The sequence below is a fragment of the Oryzias latipes genome, chromosome 3 (genome assembly GCF_053564925.1).
Source record: "Oryzias latipes strain Hd-rR chromosome 3, Olatipes_Hd-rR_3.1".
Lineage (NCBI taxonomy): Eukaryota > Metazoa > Chordata > Actinopteri > Beloniformes > Adrianichthyidae > Oryzias > Oryzias latipes.
Genome location: NC_136239.1, coordinates 2,761,528 through 2,782,500, shown reverse-complemented (window position 1 = coordinate 2,782,500; position 20,973 = coordinate 2,761,528). Strand labels below are relative to the sequence as shown.

Genomic DNA, 20,973 nt, shown 5'->3' with positions numbered 1-20,973 from the left:
TACAGGGTGTCGGTGGAAATTTGACTACTGTTGGTGGAAGAAAGAGGGGAGGCAGAAGGGTCCGTGGCCAGAGAGAGAAGGGAAAAGGCAGGAACATAGGTTTGAGAAAAGGGACTCTTAACGTTGGCACAATGACAGGGAAAGGCAGAGAGCTGGCAGACATGATGGAGAGAAGGAAGGTAGATGTACTGTGTGTGCAGGAGACAAGGTGGAAGGGCAGCAAGGCACGTAGTATTGGAGGAGGATACAAACTGTTCTATCATGGTGTTGATAGGAAGAGAAACGGGGTAGGAGTGATTCTGAAGGGGGAGTTTGTGAACAGTGTTCTAGAGGTGAAAAGAGTCTCAGACAGGATGATGAGCCTAAAGTTAGAAATTGAAGGGGTGATGGTGAATGTAGTCAGTGGGTATGCGCCACAGGTTGGCTGTGAGTTAGAAGTGAAGGAGAGATTCTGGAGTGAGTTGGATGAGGTCATAGAGAGTTTTCCCAGAGGAGAGAGAGTTGTTATTGGAGCAGACTTTAATGGGCATGTTGGTGAGGGCAACAGAGGTGATGAGGAGGTGATGGGCAGGTTTGGTGTGAAGGAAAGGAATCTGGAGGGACAGATGGTGGTGGACTTTGCGAAGAGGATGGAAATGGCTGTAGTCAACACTTACTTCCAGAAGAGAGAGGAACATAGAGTGACATACAGAAGTGGAGGTAGGAGTACTCAGGTGGACTACATCCTATGTAGACGAGGTCATTTGAGAGAGGTTATTGACTGCAAAGTGGTGGTAGGAGAGAGTGTAGCCAGACAGCACCGCATGGTGGTGTGTAAGATGACTCTGGAGGCCAGGAAGAAGAAGAGAGGGAAAACAGAAAAGAAGACCAAGTGGTGGAAGCTGCAGAATGAAGAAACTTGTGAGGAATTTAGGCAGAAGTTGAGGCAGGTCCTGGGTGGTCAGGATGAGCTTCCAGAGGACTGGGAAACTACAGCAGAGATTATCAGGGAAACAGGTAGGAAGGTGCTAGGTGTGTCATCTGGAAAGAGGAAAGACGGTAAAGAGACTTGGTGGTGGGATGAGGAAGTACAGGACTGCGTCCAGAGGAAGAGGTTGGCTAAAAGGAAGTGGGATGTAGAAAAGACTGAGGAAGGTAGACAGGAGTACAAGGAAGCGCAGCGTAGAGTGAAGAGAGAGGTGGCAAAGGCCAAACAGAAAGCCTACGATGAGCTATATGACAGGTTAGACACAAAGGAAGGAGAGAAGGACTTGTACAGACTAGCCAGACAGAGAGACAGAGATGGGAAGGACGTGCAACAGATAAGGGTGATTAAGGACAGAGATGGAAAGGTGCTAACAACCCAGGAGAGTGTACAGAAAAGATGGAAGGAGTATTTTGAGGAGCTGATGAACGAGGAAAATGACAGGGAAAGAAGGGAGGAAGATGTGGTTGTTGTGGAGCAGGAAGTAGCAGAGATTGGAAAGGATGAGGTTAGGAAGGTGTTTTATGAAATAATTTTTGCAGGTTCGAGGGAGGTAGGCACTGAGCAGAAACAAATGACTCAAAGACTGCAAGCTAGAATAAAATGTGTCTTTTTATTCCCCGCTTCAAAACAGTCACACAACATAACACAGGAGTTTAAGCCATGCAGTTTCAACAGAAAACATTTCATCTGCCCCTACCGTGACACACGGACTGGAGAGCCAACAGTCCCGATAGAGTGGCTTGAAACAAAACTCCAGCTGGGCGTTCGTACGTAACCCACAGCAGACTCTGAATAAAGTTGGGCTTCCTTATCTTTTATATTCTTTGATGAGCGTGAGGAAAAGGAGGGCCGGTCCCTTCCCGCAGGCTCACCCTGCACGTAGACTCATCCTATACCATCATAAACATGTCAGAATATCTTCTACAGAGCACTCCTTTTACGGGTCAGTAACAGGATACAATTCTAAACCTTGTCAGGATATGCTCTACAGAGTCCTCCCTTAACAGGATAAAACTTTATATTAAACATTCCTTTTGGGGGTCAATCATAACGGGATAAGATAACATTGTCAGGATATGCTCTACAGAGTCCTCCCTTAACAGGATAAAACTTTATATTAAACATTCCTTTTGGGGGTCAGTCATAGAAACATCATAAAACATATCAAGACATTCTCCTTTTTTGATTATTAGCAACATAAAACCTTATATAAGAGTACATAAGAGTTTACATAAGTATTCCTTTTTGGATGGTCAGCCACAGAACATTATCTTTAATGCAGGGCAGAAGGCTCCCCCCCCTGCCTACAGTGCATTGTCCATCTCATTCCACCCCTTGGTCTGGGGCTGACCATCAATTAAGGAAATGATTCCCATCCCCGGCATGTGAATCCCAAGTAATAAAACGATATTCTCGTGCTCCTAAATAATATAAGCATTCATTCTGGATATGATGCACAACAAAATCAAGTAAATCTACCCGAGACGGAAAATGCCTGATGGTACGGCGATAATTACATGAAATCCAGTAATCATCTACAAAAATTTCCTGTTGACATGAAGGATCAAGGCGGACAGAATATTTTTCTGTTCCAAATGAATCATCTCTGGTAGATAGAATAATTTTCATTTGAAAGCCAAATTATAGATCAATTTAGAAACCTCGCGTCGCACGTGACGAATGTACACACAGGTTAGGATATTGCAAAGCGTCAAAACAGCGATAATAACTATTAATATGATCAAGGGAGGCACAACGGTTGTCCGAGCTGTTACAGACATCCCAGAAAAGATATCCCACCAGTGGTGCGCAGAGTGTTGTTCCACCATTCTAGCGGCATGTACCACCTTATTCTTTGTTATGACCGTGGATATCATGAGTCTGGAAACGTTGGACCTATAAGAATTGATTATCTTTTGGACCTCCGTGGAACGGTTCAGTGCGCATATGAATCGCTCCAGGGATACCTTCCATGGCATGTGAAGAACATTCCACTGCAACATGGTAAGGTGAGATTCTGAAGTAAAATTGGTCAATTGATAGGTCACATTTTTCCATTTCCAGATATTCACGTTCTTCAAACATCCAGAAAAAGGTGTCCACAGCAACATCGGATGGGGGTTAATCGTGGCTATACAGATAGTGTGGGGAGCTATCTGCCATAGCAAGTCAGAAGGTTTTTCTACATACCATTCGCATAGTGCCGTGTCTTCGGTTAAACATGGTTCTCGATATCTACTTGTCACTAAACAGGCCATCCCTTGATCCGTCTGATCACATGTACTAAGGTCATAGGTAAGATTAGTCTGCGAATTAAACCAGTCACCTTTCAGGATCACATACCAATAACCTGTGAGGGTTACGACAGGCAAAACATGATACTTACATACTGGCGTATGTTCAGTAACATTCATTTGCACCCATCTGACAGTGCAAGCGGTAGCATTACATATGGTCTTCTCAGGATGTATGTGCAACCATAGTCCATCAGAGATATTCCACAAATTCCTCCACTCGTGAGGATTGTTAGTTGTTACAATCCTCTTGAATCTGTCCTGTTGTAGACGTGCATGTAATCCTTGCACGTTACAGATCGTCATATCCAATGCTTTTGTCACATTTTTCAACACCGTGGCTGCCTCGTTAACCGCAGTCACAGTCCATCCAAACTGAGCGAAGAAAACTTTCGCCGCCTGCTGTTGGGTCAAGACAGTGGTTGGCATCCATGCACCCACAGAATGCAAGGCCTGTGAAGCATCTTGACCAGCGCTTGACAGCATAGAGCGAGTTACCTCCGTATTCGCAGTGTCAGACAGACCAAGGATTGTTCCAGCTCCACCCAGCAGGGTGTCATACCATGCCCGCTTTCGATGAACTCCATGGCAGGCAGGTATGGGTGGCATGGAGCACAGTCCAAGTGACATCCACATGATTTCTTTGTTGAGCCAGCTTTTGGCAGGTATTTATTACCGGAACCATGCAATCTGGAAGGGTTGCTTAATTACTGCAAGTCGTGTAGCTGGTGTTCCGCTGCTGCCGCAGCAGAGGCTGACGAGGGCCAGGATAGCACCGAGTGCGTAGACCCCCATGCCCCATGAGCCAGTACTGCAACCTCCGTGGCGGAAGGACTGGCGTAGGGAGAGAACCATGGTTCTTAGGTGGTGACCGTCCGATCAGCAGTCTCCACGGGAACATCCTGTAAAATATGGTTACTTAACACACAAATTAATCTTCCCTCAAATAACATTTATTGGCAGGAACATTATCCCACTTATCTTCCCCAGGATACATCACAGTTAGTCATTCCTGGTAAAACATCCATTCCAATTATCCATTCTTTAATGGGTGTTATTATAACGGAGTATTGCTTTATTGACATATTTTCAATTTTTTTTAAGGGCAGCGTTACTGTTTTACCCATCACTACGCACCCCCCTAACCCAGTCAATGTTACAGTTGAACCTTTAAACTTATGAGGGTTTCCATGAAGCAAGGTGGCTGCTGCCCCAGTGTCAATCAGAGCCACCACTGATTGAATTGATTTCTTCCAATAAATGTCTACCATGACATGGGGTCTAATGTCATCAGCAGACCATTTTACAGATCAAATTACTGGGGCTTGGCCTAATCCCTAATCAAAATTAGGGAGATCCAACAGATTTGGGTAAAGACGGCTTTTCTTTTTGTCTTTATTTTTACCCTTTTTCCTCTTTCTTTTTCTGTTTCTTTCTCTGGATGCTTTTGCTATTTGATAAGATTCATCTTCATCCTCACTGCTTGAAGATTCAGAGGTTGACTCTTGTTGCTTTCGTTCGTTAGTTCTGACATCACTCTGTACTGAGCTTCTATCATCACTCAGTGTTTGAGAGTGTATAAGAGACTGTAAAAATTCCTTAAAGTCAGCCCATTCTGCACAGGAGACTGTTAGCCCCCTTTTTCTGCACATTTCTCGCAGCTCTGTAGTTGGTTTCCCATCAATCTCTGAGAGAGGAACTCCCCCCTTCACTAAAGCTGACCAGATATCTCGACGGGAGGGGCCACCGCCCTCCTCTGACAGTCTGACTATCCACAGGTCAAGAGGTTCATCCCCTTTTCTCCTCAACCTATTAACCAGATGAGCTACTTCCTCTGAGGTGTAATCCTCCAAAGTTCTGGTTAAAACAGGCTGTGGTTGATCCTGTGGCACTGCTTCATACATTTGATGTCCGTGCTCATCCATAACAGGATGTCCATTAACGTCCGTTAATGGTCTCATTAAAGGAGGCACCTGTTGCTCTACACGGCGTCTCCTTATTACCGGATTAGCCCTAAGCGAGGGCCCTCCGTCACCCCACTCAAAAAATCCTCCTCCTTCATGGGAGTCGTCCCAGATGTTGCCATCCCAGCTCTCAGGGTCCCAATCATCCCCGTTTCCGAGTTTAGCCATAAAGGCTCTGATTTGAGGCCCCTCGAGCTTGCGTGGAGGTTTATTATTTTTCCTCCTGTTTACTTTTGACACATGAGCAATGGCTCGCTCAGCCAGCCTGGCATGAGTTTGAGCCTCTATTTCTAACTTCATGATTTTTTGTTTCGGCAATGAATTCTCTGCTGTCTGCGCAGAGAGATCATTTGCTTGCTGCAGCATCTGCGTCTCCTGCTGCATTCTCCTCTGATACTGATCTTTCCATGCACAGACACACATCCACATGCGCCTCTGAGCCCCTCCCAACGGAGCTTTCGGCTGAACAGCAATGCGACGTAATGCAGCCAGCACGGCGGCTGGAGACCCGTCATCACACTCACTGGACCAGTCCTCTGATCGCCCTCCCCCGTCCCGCAGGCACATAGCGACCTCTTTCCACGGACCGGTCCATCCTGGACAAATATCTTCCTCTTTTTCCTCAGATTTTTTCTGGGTTTTCCTCTTAAACATTGTTTCTATTCAGTGTATCCTCCCACAAACTTGTTGATCCTGTTCGTGACGCCAAAATGTTTTATGAAATAATTTTTGCAGGTTCGAGGGAGGTAGGCACTGAGCAGAAACAAATGACTCAAAGACTGCAAGCTAGAATAAAATGTGTCTTTTTATTCCCCGCTTCAAAACAGTCACACAACATAACACAGGAGTTTAAGCCATGCAGTTTCAACAGAAAACATTTCATCTGCCCCTACCGTGACACACGGACTGGAGAGCCAACAGTCCCGATAGAGTGGCTTGAAACAAAACTCCAGCTGGGCGTTCGTACGTAACCCACAGCAGACTCTGAATAAAGTTGGGCTTCCTTATCTTTTATATTCTTTGATGAGCGTGAGGAAAAGGAGGGCCGGTCCCTTCCCGCAGGCTCACCCTGCACGTAGACTCATCCTATACCATCATAAACATGTCAGAATATCTTCTACAGAGCACTCCTTTTACGGGTCAGTAACAGGATACAATTCTAAACCTTGTCAGGATATGCTCTACAGAGTCCTCCCTTAACAGGATAAAACTTTATATTAAACATTCCTTTTGGGGGTCAGTCATAGAAACATCATAAAACATATCAAGACATTCTCCTTTTTTGATTATTAGCAACATAAAACCTTATATAAGAGTACATAAGAGTTTACATAAGTATTCCTTTTTGGATGGTCAGCCACAGAACATTATCTTTAATGCAGGGCAGAAGGCTCCCCCCCCTGCCTACAGTGCATTGTCCATCTCAGAAGGCTCTGAAAAGGATGAAGAGCGGAAAGGCCGTTGGTCCTGATGACGTACCTGTGGAGGTATGGAAGTGCTTAGGAGAGACAGCAGTGGAATTTCTAACAAGGTTGTTCAATAGGATTTTAGAGAGTTAGAAGATGCCTGAGGAATGGAGGAGAAGCGTTCTGGTCCCGATCTTTAAGAACAAGGGTGACACGCAGAACTGCAGCAACTATAGAGGAATAAAGTTGATGAGCCACACAATGAAGCTGTGGGAAAGAGTAGTGGCAGCCAGGCTTAGGAAGAAGGTGGAGATTTGTGAGCAGCAGTATGGTTTCATGCCCCGTAAGAGCACCACTGATGCCATTTTTGCTTTGAGAATGTTGATGGAAAAGTACAGAGAAGGTCAGAAGGAGCTGCATTGTGTGTTCGTAGATTTAGAGAAGGCGTATGACAGGGTGCCGAGGGAGGAGCTGTGGTACTGTATGAGGTCGTCTGGAGTGGCAGAAAAGTATGTCAGAGTAGTTCAGGACATGTATGAGAGAAGTATGACGGTGGTGAGATGTGCTGTAGGTCAGACAGAGGAGTTCAAGGTGGAGGTGGGACTACACCAAGGATCAGCTTTGAGTCCTTTTTTGTTTGCTATGCTGATGGACAGGCTGACAGACGAGGTAAGACAGGAATCTCCCTGGACAATGATGTTTGCGGATGACATTGTAATTTGCAGTGAGAGTAGAGAGCAGGTGGAGGAACAGCTAGAGAGGTGGAGGTTTGCTCTGGAAAGAAGAGGCATGAAGGTCAGTCGTAGTAAGACAGAATACATGTGTCTGAACGAGAGGGATCAAGGTAGAAGCGTTAGGTTACAGGGGGCTGAGGTGAAGAAGGTGCAGGAGTTTAAGTACTTGGGGTCAACAGTTCAGTGTGATGGGGAGTGTGGAAAAGAGGTGAAGAGGCGAGTGCAGGCAGGTTGGAGCGGGTGGAGGAAAGTGTCAGGAGTGTTGTGTGACAGAAGAGTGTCAGCAAGACTCAAAGGAAAGGTGTACAAGACAGTGGTGAGACCAGCTCTGCTCTATGGGTTAGAGACGGTAGCAGTGAGACAGAGACAAGAGGCTGAGATGGAGGTAGCGGAGATGAAGATGTTGAGGTTCTCCTTAGGAGTGACCAGGTTAGACAGGATAAGGAACGAGTACATCAGAGGGACGGCTCATGTTGCCTGTGTTAGCGACAAAGTCAGAGAAGCCAGACTGAGATGGTTTGGACATGTTCAGAGGAGGGATAGTGGATATATTGGTAGAAGGATGTTGGAGATGGAGCTGCCTGGCAGGAGGGCAAGAGGACGGCCAAAGAGGAGATATATGGATGTCTTAACAGAGGACATGAAGTTGGCTAATGTTAGGGTAGAAGATGTTCATGACAGAGTGAGGTGGAAAAGGATGATTCGCTGTGGCGACCCCTGATGGGAAAAGCCGAAAGAGAAAGAATATAATAGAACATTATGTTGAAATATTCATAGTTTTTTACTCAAATATGCAGATGTATTATAAAAAATCTGATTTTAAAGTGAATAGGACAACAGTTTAATTGATAAGATGTTCCTCTCAATACTTGTCTCCTACCTGTCCCACCTCTTCTTTTGAAGTAAAAAAAGCGTCTTGTTGCTGCAACTTTCTAATCTGTGCATGATTATGGTGATATTCTGCACATGAATGCCTCGTCTTCATGTCTCCAAACGGTTGACACCATGCATCATGCTTCCCTGAGGTTCATTACCAACTGTAGATCCATGACACATCATTGTGACCTGCATGTGAGAGTACAATGGCCGTCTCTGGCCACTAGGAGGCAGGGACTTTAATGTACAAGGCCTTGCTTGGATTACTGCTTTCCTACATTTGTTCTTTAATCACAAGAAGTGTGGAATGTCACTCCTTAAGATCTAAAGTCCAGCTGTTGCTTTCTGTTCCATCTGCTGCTGGAAAAAAGCCTTTGTCCACTCTGCAGAAAGACTGGAAACCAACTAAACAAGTATCTTTAAATGCTTTTAAGAACAAGCTCAAAGCATCAGAGACTGAAACAAAAACGTGCAACTGCTTCTCATGATTTGTGTGGTTTTAATGATGCTTGTTTCTATGTATTCTCTGTACTGAAATGTGCTGCCTCTTGGCCAGGACTCCCTTAGAATAGAGGTTTTTAATCTCAATGGGACTTTCCTGGTTAAATAAAGGTTACTAAAAAATAACAAAAACATGTTGATATGTGAGATTACAACCTGATATAAAATGTCTATTATTTCTCCATCAACATTTTGTTGAACTGGACGTGTGTGTCCGTAGTTGTCATTTCAATGGCGCCGCAGTGTGCCAACAACAGGAACGTGCCATCTGTGTTTTCTTTTTGAGTGGCTGACCTTTGACCTGATGAGAAAAAAGTGTTTTGACACTTTACTGTGTCAAAGCAAAAAGCAAGTTTCCAATTGTGTTAGCTTAGTGATGCGACCGCCATGACAACTGATGTAGGTATTACCATTTCCATTTGATTCTGTGTATACCTTTAGTTCTGAACTAGAAAATTCTTGTTTGTGGTTTTTGTTCATTTAAAGCTCATGTTATGTAGATTTTCTGTAGGTGAGAAGCATGACCGGCATGGGCTGGGCTGGGCTGGGCTGGCGCCATGTGTGCAGGTCGCTCCCCCACAGGAGCTGCCCGCATGCTGCTCCTCCTCGGATCTCCTGATTGTGAAGATCCCAGCTCCTTGTTTTCATTCGTCAGGAGCTTTTGGAGCAACACTGAATGGGAAAAAAAATACAAATTCTGAGTGGAATCTGCCCTGAAATCTGTTCAATGTAACCTTTGAGGGTCTAAAGATTTTCCAGAGTATCGGGGTGTAAAATAATGAGCAGAAAATGACAAACAGGTTTTACTTTTGAGAGATTAAACTTTGGGACGGAGGTTCCTTCAGGGCTTCAGAGCTGCTGTCTGGGTCCTTCTGTGTTTGGTGGAGTAAAAAAAGAGAATTGTTTTTGTTCCAGCTGGATTTCATGGGTATTATCCCACATTATCCAGACACTCAGCAGCCATGTGACTGCCTGGATGTGTGTTTGCAGAGCTTCTGTGCCGTTTATCTCATGCGGCTGCATTGATTGTCCCCCCTGCCGCTCTGCGTGGCACTGATTGGACACTTTTCCACTTGGCTTGTTTCCCCACTGTTCTCAACAGCAGAGGCAGAAAGACGGCTCTGGGAAAGAGTTCTGAACTTTTTGCCAGAGAAAAAAAAGATTTGTTATAATTATCAGTGATGCTTTCTTCTTCAATGGTGGCTGCAGTGAGTGAGACAGATAACCTGTCTGTCTCCACAGTTTGAACCGTTACAAGAGAAGAGCTGTCCATGTGAGGAGGACAGTCTGCTCAACCATCAACAGAGTGATTCCTTTAGGAGACAAAGGTCCAACTGAAGCATACGATCTGCTAAATTCTCCTTTTTAGATCAAATGTTGATGAAAGAAAACAAAAATACCTTTGATTTAGAGTTGCATGATACAAAGTTAAAGTACTTGGAACTAAGAGCAGAGTGGAGGGAAAAATATGCCTAAATGAGATGCTGCAGCACTCAGCACACATTTTATGACTTCAAATTGAGAATTACTTAAGTTTCAGGATTGTTTAGGTTCTCTGTCAGAACATTTGTTCCACCTGACTTCAGGAGCAGAAAAGTCAGTAACTCCGTCTTTATGAGTGTGATGGGTGGAGTCATAACTGTCTCCACCCATCCTGCTTTTCCCTCTGGCAGGAGGTACGGGTCCATCAGAACCAGGACAAATAGAACAGCTCAGGAACAGCCTCTTTCCAGAGGCAATAACCCTACTGAACACACATACTTCCACTAACTACACCCCACTCTGACTGTTTTACACACACGATGCTACTGTTTACACGCACTGCATGCTACATTATGCAGCAGAACTTCCCACTCGCCTCCAAATCGACAACTTCTGTGAGCAATAACTGATTTTCACCCTCAGCCAAACACAACATTTATTTATGCTGCACTTTATTGCATTCTGGTTTTTTTATACTTGTATTTTTATTGGTTACTTGTACATATTTTGATTTTAATTTATAGTATCACCACTCCAAGGCTGCTACAATGTTGGTGTATTATGCACAATGACAAGTCTTTATCTTCTTCTGCTCAGTTAAAGAACTGGAGACCTGTGGCTCTATGTACAGACTATAAACTGGTTTCCAAGCTTCTCTCCAACAGACTGAAAGGTTTCATGGACTCACTAGTGCATGCAGACCAGACGTATTGCGTCCCTGACAGACACATTATGGACAACCTCTTTCAATGCTTTTGACTTTTGCACCGATGTTAATTTTCATTGTGGAATAATTTCTTTGAACCAAGAAAAAGCTTTTGACAGAGTAGACCACACCTATTTGTTTTCTAGTTTGGGTGCTTTTGGGTCTGGTGGGATTTTTCTCTCTTGGGTGAAATTGCCCTTTACTGGTGCTGAGTGTTTGGTGAAGGTTGGTGGCGGTCTTAGTAGACCTTTTCCAATGTCCCGTGGTATACGGCAAGGCTGTCCTATTTCTGGGCTGCTGTATGTTTTGGTCATTGAACCTCTCTTGTGTAGATTGCGATTTAAGATGAGCGGGGTTTCTTTGCCAGGGTTGGGTGCGATGGCTTCTTCTTGTTTGGTAGTGAACGCCTATGCCGACGATGTCACTGTGTTTTTGACCAATCAAGATGATGTCACCGCCCTTAGTGAGTGTTTTCAGATCTATGCCAGGGCGTCTTCTGCCATGGTTAATTGGTCGAAATGCACGGCCTGCATGTTTGGGGAATGTGGGAAAAACACTGCTTGAAAACATTGCCTGCAGGTATAGTTTGGACCAGAAGGGGTTTAAAAGTTCTTGGGGTTTATTTGGGTACAAGTGAGTTTCCGATGAAAAATTGGGATGGGATGTTGGAGTTTGTGCTAGGTTGTCTAAATGGAAATCTTTGCTACCCCAGCTGCCGTACAGAGGATGCGTCCTGATTGCAAACAGCCTAGTGGCCTCGATACTCGGGCACAAAGTGCTGGTTCTCTCCCCTCCTAAGGATTTACTGACCAAGGTGCAGCGTGTACTTACCGATTTCTTTTCTGGAACGGTAAGCACTGGACATGAGAAGCTTCCCTGTTTCTTCCGCTCTCTGAGGGGGGGCAGGGTTTAGTTGACGTCACATCCAGGCTGATGGCCTTCAGACTGCGAACTGCCCAGCGGCTGCTGTATCACAGCGGCATGCGATGGCTCGACACTGCTCCTGAGAAGAGCCGGAGGTCTTGGCTATGACAAGCAGTTCTTTCTTTTGACCAGAGGACATCAGGATTTGAGTGGTCTCCCCCCTTTCTATGGTTCAGTCCTCGAAGCCTGGAGAGCTCTAAAGTTTACTCAGGCTTAAGCTGCCACTCCTGGACTGTGGATACTCGAAGAAACCTTGTTTTTTAACACTTTGGTTGACTCTGATCTCCTGAACTCGTATTCAGTTAGATCAGCATTATGAAATGTTGGTTGTGTGAAGCCGGGTCACTTGCTTTCACCCCTGGAAGCCATGAGACAACGGGTTAGTCTACGTCCCAGGTTTCTGGCTAAAGTGGTGGATGACGTCATGAAGTCTGTTCTTGCCCAGTGGAAACACTTTCTTCGACTTCCCAATGACGGCTGGACTGGTTCCTCGCAATATTCTCTTCAGTCCTTGACTGTCTCCCCGTATGTTGAGGATTGGACAGAGGATGAGGATAAACTGCTTGCCTTCGGTAATGCAGGAGACGGGGAGTTTGAGACCATGGCAAAGACGACACTCTACACCACGTGCATGACAGTTCGACATATGCAGTCGTTGAAAGACATGGATGCCTCCAAGTGGGCTAAGGTTTTTGGAACAGGCTACACTCCAGAAGGACGCTGGTGGTCTCTGTACAAGTGGTCTGTTGAAAAACATGCAGCGGATCTCCAGTGGAGGATTGTACACGGTGCCATAGCTACAAACAGATACAAAGCACACTTTGTTCCAACTCATTCAGACAAGTGTGATTTTTGTGGGACATCTGAAACTCTGGCACATTTGGTAATTGAGTGTAACAGGCTAAGGGTTAAGTGTTTTCCTTCCCATTGTTCGTTATTTGGTCCCAATTATACGGTCCGAAGGAAACATGAATACACCTTTCTTAATTTTATTTTTGCAACAGCTAAACGTGCAATTTAGCTAATGAGGAAAAATCAATTACTCTCTGTTGGTGGTGTGGATGTTCCCTTTATGTTTTTTATCTTCTGAAAATTTGTGTGAATGTTGAATTTGCTTATTTTAAGTTTATCCATGACCTTCAGAAGTTTAAAAGTATGTGGGCTCTGAAGGGAGTTCTGTGTACTATCAGGGAGGATAATAGCATTGTGTTCCAATTCTGATGGATTACATACAGTTTTTGCTGTACCCTTTAGGTTTTATTTCCTTTTAATTTACCGTGTGTCTTTATTTTGTTGTGATTTATTCAAGTATTGTAAATCTCAAATCTCTTCTTCTTCTGTGTGGGAGGAGTGTGATTGAAGGAGCTGAGGAGTGTTTGATTTCTTTGCCTTTTCTGTGTTCTATCTTTACTTTTCTTTATTTTTTCACTTTGGTGTTGGTTGTTGATGGTTGAGGTGTAGTGTTAGCTCATTTATTTTGGTTTTGTGGGTTTTATCCGGTGGTGGGTGTGGAGCTGGTGGCATTCTGGACGCCATAGCTCTCACTTCACTTACCAGGAAACACGGCGTTAAAACAGGTGCCGGCTCATCCTCCACGCTGTGCCTCTGGCCGTGGGGGAAGCTATCGGGCACGCTTCAATTAAATCTGCTGCTCGTATGAATGGAGCCGTTGTTTTGTTTGTGGAGAGGGTGGAGCAGGTGAACACGCTGGTTGAGAAGGGCATCTCCATCAATGGCGTGAGGGATTCATTTACAACGTTGATGCCGAAGCGCGTGGATCGGGGAAGGTGGGGGTCTCTGAAACGGAGAAGGCCCCAGCGTTTCGCCTCACCAGCAATAAAATTAAGTAGTTGCCACTTCAACGGGATGTTGAAGCCTTCAGAGGGCCTCTTATCATTTTTACAGCTCAAGGACCTTTCCTTCACTCGTGCTGATGCTCCAGAAGAAAAAAAAAAGTCCAGATCTTCACACTAACAGTTCAGAGAAGTAACAAAAGCTTCGTTACTTACTTGTTCAGATAGTTTGGATCAGAAAAGTCACAGTCAACATGTTTTTGGCTCAGAAATGTTTAAGTATCACAATGCAATAACCATTTAAGAAGAGGGTGTGGTGGATCGGGTCACTTAGTCCTCTTCATCTGCTCTTTGAATTGAGACTAAAAGGGATTTCTAAGGCAGACGTGAAAGGCTTTGAAGAAAACGGATGCTGAACCAAACTTCACATCCAAACCTATCAATAGGATTCTCATTAAAGTCTGCAGGCGATAACACAGAAGGCAGCTGTGGTTCCTGCAGAGCTTCACCAAAAACCCTTCATTATTCACTTTGGGCCTGCTGTGAGTCCTGCAAGTCAGCCTCACGAGGAAATCCACGGCTATAACAACCGAACGAGGCATCCTTTTATCAAAGCAGACCAGCAGGATCCCCTTTAGACAGAGCAGCTGTAATTGACAAGAATGGTCGCAGTGAAAAGTTTCTCTCTATGTGCAGTGGGATGCAGGGGCTTGTCTTCTTAGTTTAGAGCCTGGATTAAAATAACTAAGACTGCAATAAAATAAAACGTTTTACCAGCAGTGAAACTGCAGCTTTTCTTACACATCAATGCAGCTCATTTACTGCTCTTCCCTCAAAACGCAGTCAATAGTTGCCATAAAAAGTATATTCAGCAAATGTTCTTTGATAATCCCCAGGAGGATTCTCCAGCACAAGGCACCGGAAGTAGCCGGTCTGTTTTTCACAAAGTGTTCCTCCAGAGCCTCCAGGACCAGAGATGTTTCTGTTAACAAGCCGAGCTGACGGCCTTTTGCTTTGTCCGCTGCCCACACTAATGGAGAGATGAAAGATTCCAAACACTCTGGTATTCTCCGTAGAACAGACGCGGTCATCGCCTGCCGCTGTTCTAGTTAATTATTTAAAGGTTCTGCCCGGTTCTTCACGTTTCTGAAAACACCTAAAGCGAAGGTAGAAGAAGGGAGGAAAGTGCCCTCTGCTTCAAATGAGTGGTTCCTGCACGCATGAACTAGTGCATAATAACAATCAAGACTTTAGTGGAGCCTGTCGAGGCTCGGTTGGTAAATTGGATTTATGATCAATGTGAGATCAGTAGATAAATGCTGCAGCTCTCCTCGTGCTGAAATGTCTGTAGGCTCTTGAACAGAAACGGAAAAGCTCACAGGTCCCTCCGTGAAAGTCCAGTCTCTAAGTTAAAGTCTTACTGTAGGTCCATCCTTCCATTGTCTTCTTGTCTGGGGTGGGGTCGCTGTGGCAGCGAAGGTTCTGTTCTCCGGTGGGTCCTGAATCTCATGAGGGGTCTCTACCGGGTTGGAGATGCCTGGAACAGTGATGTCAGATGTGGACGTGGAGAAGGGATGGCTGTACTCCAAGTTCCTTCTTGAAGGCAGAATGTTGAGGGTTCGCTCTGAGGAAACCAGCGCTCCTCAAAAGACCGTCTCGTGAAGATGCTGAAGTCTCTGTTTTGCTCTTTTCTCTGCATGTCTGTGTTCTTGTCTGCGATCTTCAGCTTTTACGATCAAACTTGAGCTTAACAATTCCATATCAGTGATGTATTAACACCTTCATGCCTGAAAATGTCTCCAATTATATAAAAACTATTCTTCGATTTATTTTCCGTTCAGGCTGATGTTAAATTAGGAAGAGGGTCTGGACTTAATGGTATGTTGGGAATTAGCAACATACAACGTGAAGGGGTCGCACTAGGACTGCTACGCCCCATGCCTTTTTCCATTTAAAAAAAAATCCAAATTCTCTTTAAAAATCAAAAGAATATTACATTTCTTAAATGTGATTCCAGCTTAAGATCCTTAGACGCCATGAAGCTGCAGGTTCCTGTTCAATCTGAAGGTTGATCTCTGCTCCTGAGACTCTCCAAACTCAAATCAGCTGGTTTTACATTGGCTGTGGGGGCCTGCTGTTGCACGTTGACCCAGTTTTGGCACATGCAGGGTTTATTAATAATTAATATTCTATATGTTCTGAGTGTAAGTGTGTCTTTGTGATGCTTCTAAGTATGTGTGTGTCTCCCCTGCCGAAGCAGAGTGTTGCCAGTCTCATAAGTGAAATGATGTAAACACACAGAAATCATCCACCGCCTGCAGATTACAGTGGCGATGTTTCTGGAGGATTGTTGGTGTGACACTTTTGAATCTCAGGAGTTCAGGTTCTCCAGGCGCCATCAGTGTCTGAATGAGCATGTGTGTCCCTCAAAGCTGCAGAGTCCAGCAGCAGCAAAACCCTGAACCTTCTGAGGTTTGTGTCCTGCTGTTGGGTCGTTAGAGAAGTCTAAGCAACACCGGTAGCACAATGTTTTTGACAAGTTTTGTAGAAAACACGCATTTCTTCTGACACAAAGCTTGTTTTCGGGTGAAATAAATACTCTTACTGACTCAAACAATGAAGTCCAAGGATTTTTTTCTACTGTCAAAGCATTCCTACTCGTCTTTTAATCGTGATTGTGCCGTTTTAGCCAAAATGAAAGAAACATGTCATTTTTGTAAAGACATATTGTCTGCAGCGCGGCAGAAAGTCATCATAAATGTGCATACATTTGGAACCGTTGATGCAGAAGTAAGCCTTCCCATCGTCCCTTTGTGAACACTCTCTCCTGCTAGCTTACAGCCCCTCACAACCCCAAGCTAACATTAGCGGGGCAACAAAATGGGCAGCTCAGCTGAGGAAAACAAAGACGTTCATGGATCTATTTGTCTACAAGTGGATGCATCAGAATGGAGCGGAGCAAGGAGGCGTTGGCCCGCCCATTTCACTTGCTGGACACACACACGCCCACCCTACACACATAAGTGTGTGTGTGTGTGTGTGTGTATGTAAGATTTTTCAAAATAAAAGATTGTTCAGACTAATAATAAAATGAGTACTGTATTGAATATTTCTTCAGCAGACCAGCCTTCCATTCATTTTCTTTACCCGCTATATCCCTTTTATGGTTTCTGGAGCCAGTCCCGGCTCCTGTGGGGGGAAGTCGGGTACACCCTAGACCAGGGGTCGCAACCTGCGTGCGGCGCATGCGGCTCTTTCATCCCTGTGCTGCGGCTCTCTGTGGTTTTGTAAAATAACTATGTTCTAAGAATGTCGTGGTGCCTTTATGTCAAAATGTGCGAGCGGGCAGGATGAACTCGCGGAGGGGCGTGTCTCTTTTGCCTTGCAGTTTCCGCGTTAAAGTTAATTAAACCTGCGCTAGGGCACCCCGACTTTCGTGTCAACCTGCTGCCATGATGACCTTATTTTGCGCTCTCTGTGTAGAACACACTGAGGAGCGTGGGGATGATCTCATGAACTCAAACATGGAAACATGATTACCATGCAGAACTCTTCAAAATAATAAACCTGATCTCTCCACATTCTCTGTGTTTAACATGCATTGATACACACAGACAACGCTCCATGTAGCGATCAGACCATAACTTTAGCTGGTAGCTCCTCCCACACGTGGCCGTAGTGTCAAGCTGTAAAGAACACAATTTCTAAGAGGCGGGGCGGGGCGTTGCACCCCCCCAACAACAGGTTAGATAACAGCGCCCAGTCCATCAAGCGTCTCTACCTGGTCCGTTCATGGAGCTCCAGTACATAGAACTCCAACAGCCACACGGCCTGATCTAGTCCACTATTATATATTCATGAGGGGAAAAAACCCGCTGAACCGACCCTAAAACCGCGCGAATTATGACTACCCGCCCAAAGCCATTTTTACCCACAAATTTAGAACCAAAACTACCCAATTGGGTGGAAAACTGATCCACCCAATTGGTGGGTTTTTATCTGCTCCTGATCCATCAGGATGTGAAGTAAGACATTCTCATAAAAGCAGTTTTCTCCTTAAATTCTTTTATAAATGTCCTCCAACTGTTACGATTTTAGTTTTCTTTGCTTTGTGTTCTGGTTCTCTTTTGTTTCTGTCGTATTTTGAGTTCAGTTTCCTGTTTTATTTTGAAAGGTTTCCCGTTTCGTTGATTGAATTTTTGCTTTTGGTCCCCATCTGTCCTGATTGTTTCCACCTGTGTTTCGTTTGTCTGGACGTATTTAAATCCTGCCTTTCCCTTCCTCCTGTGCTGCTCTATATTATGCTGTTCCCCTGTCTCTGTTGATGTTTTGATGTTTTCCCTTTTGAGTTTTGCGAGTTTCGAGTATTTCTAGCCTGCTCAGCGGGAATTTTGGTTTGTAGTTTTAAGTAATGAAAGCTCCTGTTCTCCTGGAACCTCCTGCCTCCTCCTCTCTGCACCTGGGTACTCCCCCAACCTCCTTTGTAACACCATCATGAAAAAAACAAGAACATGTGAAAAACACAGAAAACCCCATGCTCTATGGAGTGGATCTTTAAAGTTCTAATAAAAGAAGAGAACAACATTGTGGAAAGGACGGAAAAAGTTCCACCATTCAGTAAAATGTTACATCAAGAGCTGCTTATTCTCAGTGTTACATATCAGTTTTTTTCTGCAGCAGATTACAAAGGGCCAAACTGATTCAATTAAAGGTGCATCAGACAGAAAAAACAGTTTTTACTTAGCGCTACTTCATAAACTAGGTCCTTAACATTTTCAAAAAAACAATTACCGGTATGAAGCCCATGAGACAACTATGTTGTAATATTAGGCTATGTAAATAAAATTGAATTGAATTGAAAAACCCCTTTCTGTATTATCAATGTTTTTATGAATGGAACTCCTGGAACTGGGGGCAATTTGAGCTTCCTTTTGAGCCAGAAAGAAGCTGAAGTTCCTGATCCTGAAGGCTGTTTTCACTGAGAGAAAGCCCGAATCCACCCTGAGCAGCTCTGCAAACACAAACAAAACAACAGCGGAGATTCTACTGCATCCACTGATGGAAAGAGGACCACTCCCAGTAGAAACCAGTCACAGAAATCCAACATTAAAAGTTGATTTTATACAATCATTAGATCTTCAGCTGTAATAATTTTCTGGATAGTGCAACAGATGTACACAGAGCTTGTAGGAAGCAATAGTTTGTTAAAATAAAATGGATAATGCTCAACATGGTGACCATTGTGCCATGGTCACTGACAAAAGATCAAGATATTAAGTTAGTTATTAGTACATAGGTATTGTTAGTAATTAGATTAAACATTTTTTTACAAGAACGGGTGGGACATGTTGTCATGGTAACAGCCTGGACCAAAATGGCTGTGCTGCAGCAGAGGAAAGTGCGCTCAACGCCATGTTAAGAAATATACTCAGCAGACGATTTCAAAGTAACATTGCTGTTGATGGTAAAATGTGGTAGACATGCTGTCGTGTCCGTCATGGAGCCATTGGAAGGACAAAGGTCTTGTTGTTGTGATAAACTGTGAAATAACGTCGGTCCACCTATGCTTTTTAGCCCGCTGTTTAAAACAAGGTTCTGGAAGAAAATGCAGGGTTGAATGCTATACTGCTGAATGAAAATGACACTTGCATTGGCAAAAATAAATCAAGTAATGATCAAAGTTGACCATAAATAAAGTGAAAACAGCACATTAACAGAAAAAATATTTTTGTAAAAATAGGCCAGCGCCGGGTCTCGAACCAGCGAGCTTCTGCACCACAGAAAGAAACAAAGGTTTTCAAGGATTCCCCATGTATTTCAATAGAGGCAAAAATCCTGGAATATCTACAAAACTTCAAGGATTTGAAGGACCAAAAGTCATAGCTGGAAAAAACTGAAAGAGTTGAACATTTGAATAGTTGAACGGTTATTATACATTAAATATTGGAGGAGGAGTTAAGCGGCAGAAAATGGTGGAAGATACTAGAATAAAGAAAGAGAAACAGGAAAAAAAATCGTTGAAAACTTTATAGGATTCAACCAATAATAAAAATAATAAACTTTAGTTATATACAGTAGCACCTGTCAAGATAGAAATCACAAAGTGCTTCACAATAAAACACAATTTAAAACAGGATTAGGAAAAAACAATTTTAAAAATATGTTTTTAGCTGCTTTTATAACAGAAAACACTGAGTCTGCAGATCTGAGGCTGAGAGGAAGAGAGTGACTCTTCAGTCCTTAATTCTGTAACAACCAGCAGACCCTGGTCACATGACCTCAGGGACCTGCTGGTCACATGACCTCAGGGACCTGCTGGTCACATGACCTCAGGGACCTGCTGGTCACATGACCTCAGGGACCTGCTGGGAGTATCCGGCTGCACGAGGTCTTTCCTATAGACCGGTGTTTGGTGGTTAAGAGCTCTGGATGACAAAACCAGGATTTTAAAATGCAAACAGAAACGGATGTGGAGCCAGTGCATCTGGATTAACAACGGGGTGACGTGTGAATGCTTGAATGATTTGGTTAAAAGCCTTGCAGCAGCGTTTTGGACAACCAGGAGCCGTTCCAGAGATTTTTTGCTTAAACATGTGATGATGGAATTTCAGGAATCAGGACGATAAGACCATAACTGGCGTTTAGGCTAGCAGAGTGACCAGAACTTCTTTTTTAGGTGTGGTATATGAATGGGTTAATGGCCGACAAAGTGGACATTATCACTTTTTAACGCACGCCTTGGAAGCCTGAACGTGAGCGAAGCGTCGGACAGTTGCTTTAAAAAGTGATTATGCACACTTCGAAGGCCATTAACCTGCTCATACCATGGTCACTTACAAAAGAGATAAATGTTAACCAGTTTTTAGTCCTTAATTCTTGTTTTTTTTCTGATTTGGATTGCTTTTTTCAAGAAAAGCGGACTATCTGTCACATGGTGCGGCGCCCTAACAACGCACCGCACCACCGATGCAATCAAGATTCGGCGATATAAAGCGATATATATATATATATATGCTGATCGTCCCGAATCGGTTAGATAAAGCATCAGTTCAGAGAGAAACCTCACCTCTTACTGCTTGTTTTTGTCCAGAGGATGAAGCTAAAGTTTGTTTTAGAGAAGCCAGCGCAGTGATACAGAACATTTATGCCATGTGACCGGAACTACTTTTTTAGGCGTGGTATATCACTGTGGTATATCACTGTGGTATTTCACTTTTTAATCCACACCCAGCAGCCAATCAGAATCAGGTTTTTGACATTGACAGTAAATGAGAGCTGGACTGAGCAACCCCTCCCCCCTTGCATTCCAAAACGGAAGTACCCGCT

The 20,973-nt window shown here is 44.1% G+C and overlaps 2 protein-coding genes and 1 long non-coding RNA gene across 6 annotated transcripts in view; 2 read left to right on the top strand and 1 right to left on the bottom strand.

Moving 5' to 3' along the window:
- LOC144991111 (uncharacterized) overlaps positions 1 to 6,784 on the top strand; it is a 6,947-nt gene extending 163 nt beyond the window's left edge. Inside the window, exons 1-2 of the mRNA XM_078944918.1 lie at positions 1 to 1,481; positions 6,656 to 6,784. The exon at positions 1 to 1,481 is cut by the window's left edge and continues 163 nt beyond it. Coding sequence (XP_078801044.1) covers positions 1 to 1,481; positions 6,656 to 6,784 — 1,610 coding nt within the window. The remainder of the gene's footprint in view (positions 1,482 to 6,655) is intronic.
- LOC101158088 (SH3 and multiple ankyrin repeat domains protein 2) overlaps positions 1 to 20,973 on the top strand; it is a 314,876-nt gene that overhangs the window by 26,054 nt on the left and 267,849 nt on the right. The gene's annotated exons all lie outside the window — the stretch shown is intronic.
- On the bottom strand, positions 1,559 to 6,242 carry LOC110013622 (uncharacterized). The gene is made up of 2 exons (XR_013655013.1): positions 6,119 to 6,242; positions 1,559 to 4,163 (listed from the first exon to the last, which is right to left on the bottom strand). It is a non-coding gene; the product is annotated as an uncharacterized LOC110013622 (long non-coding RNA).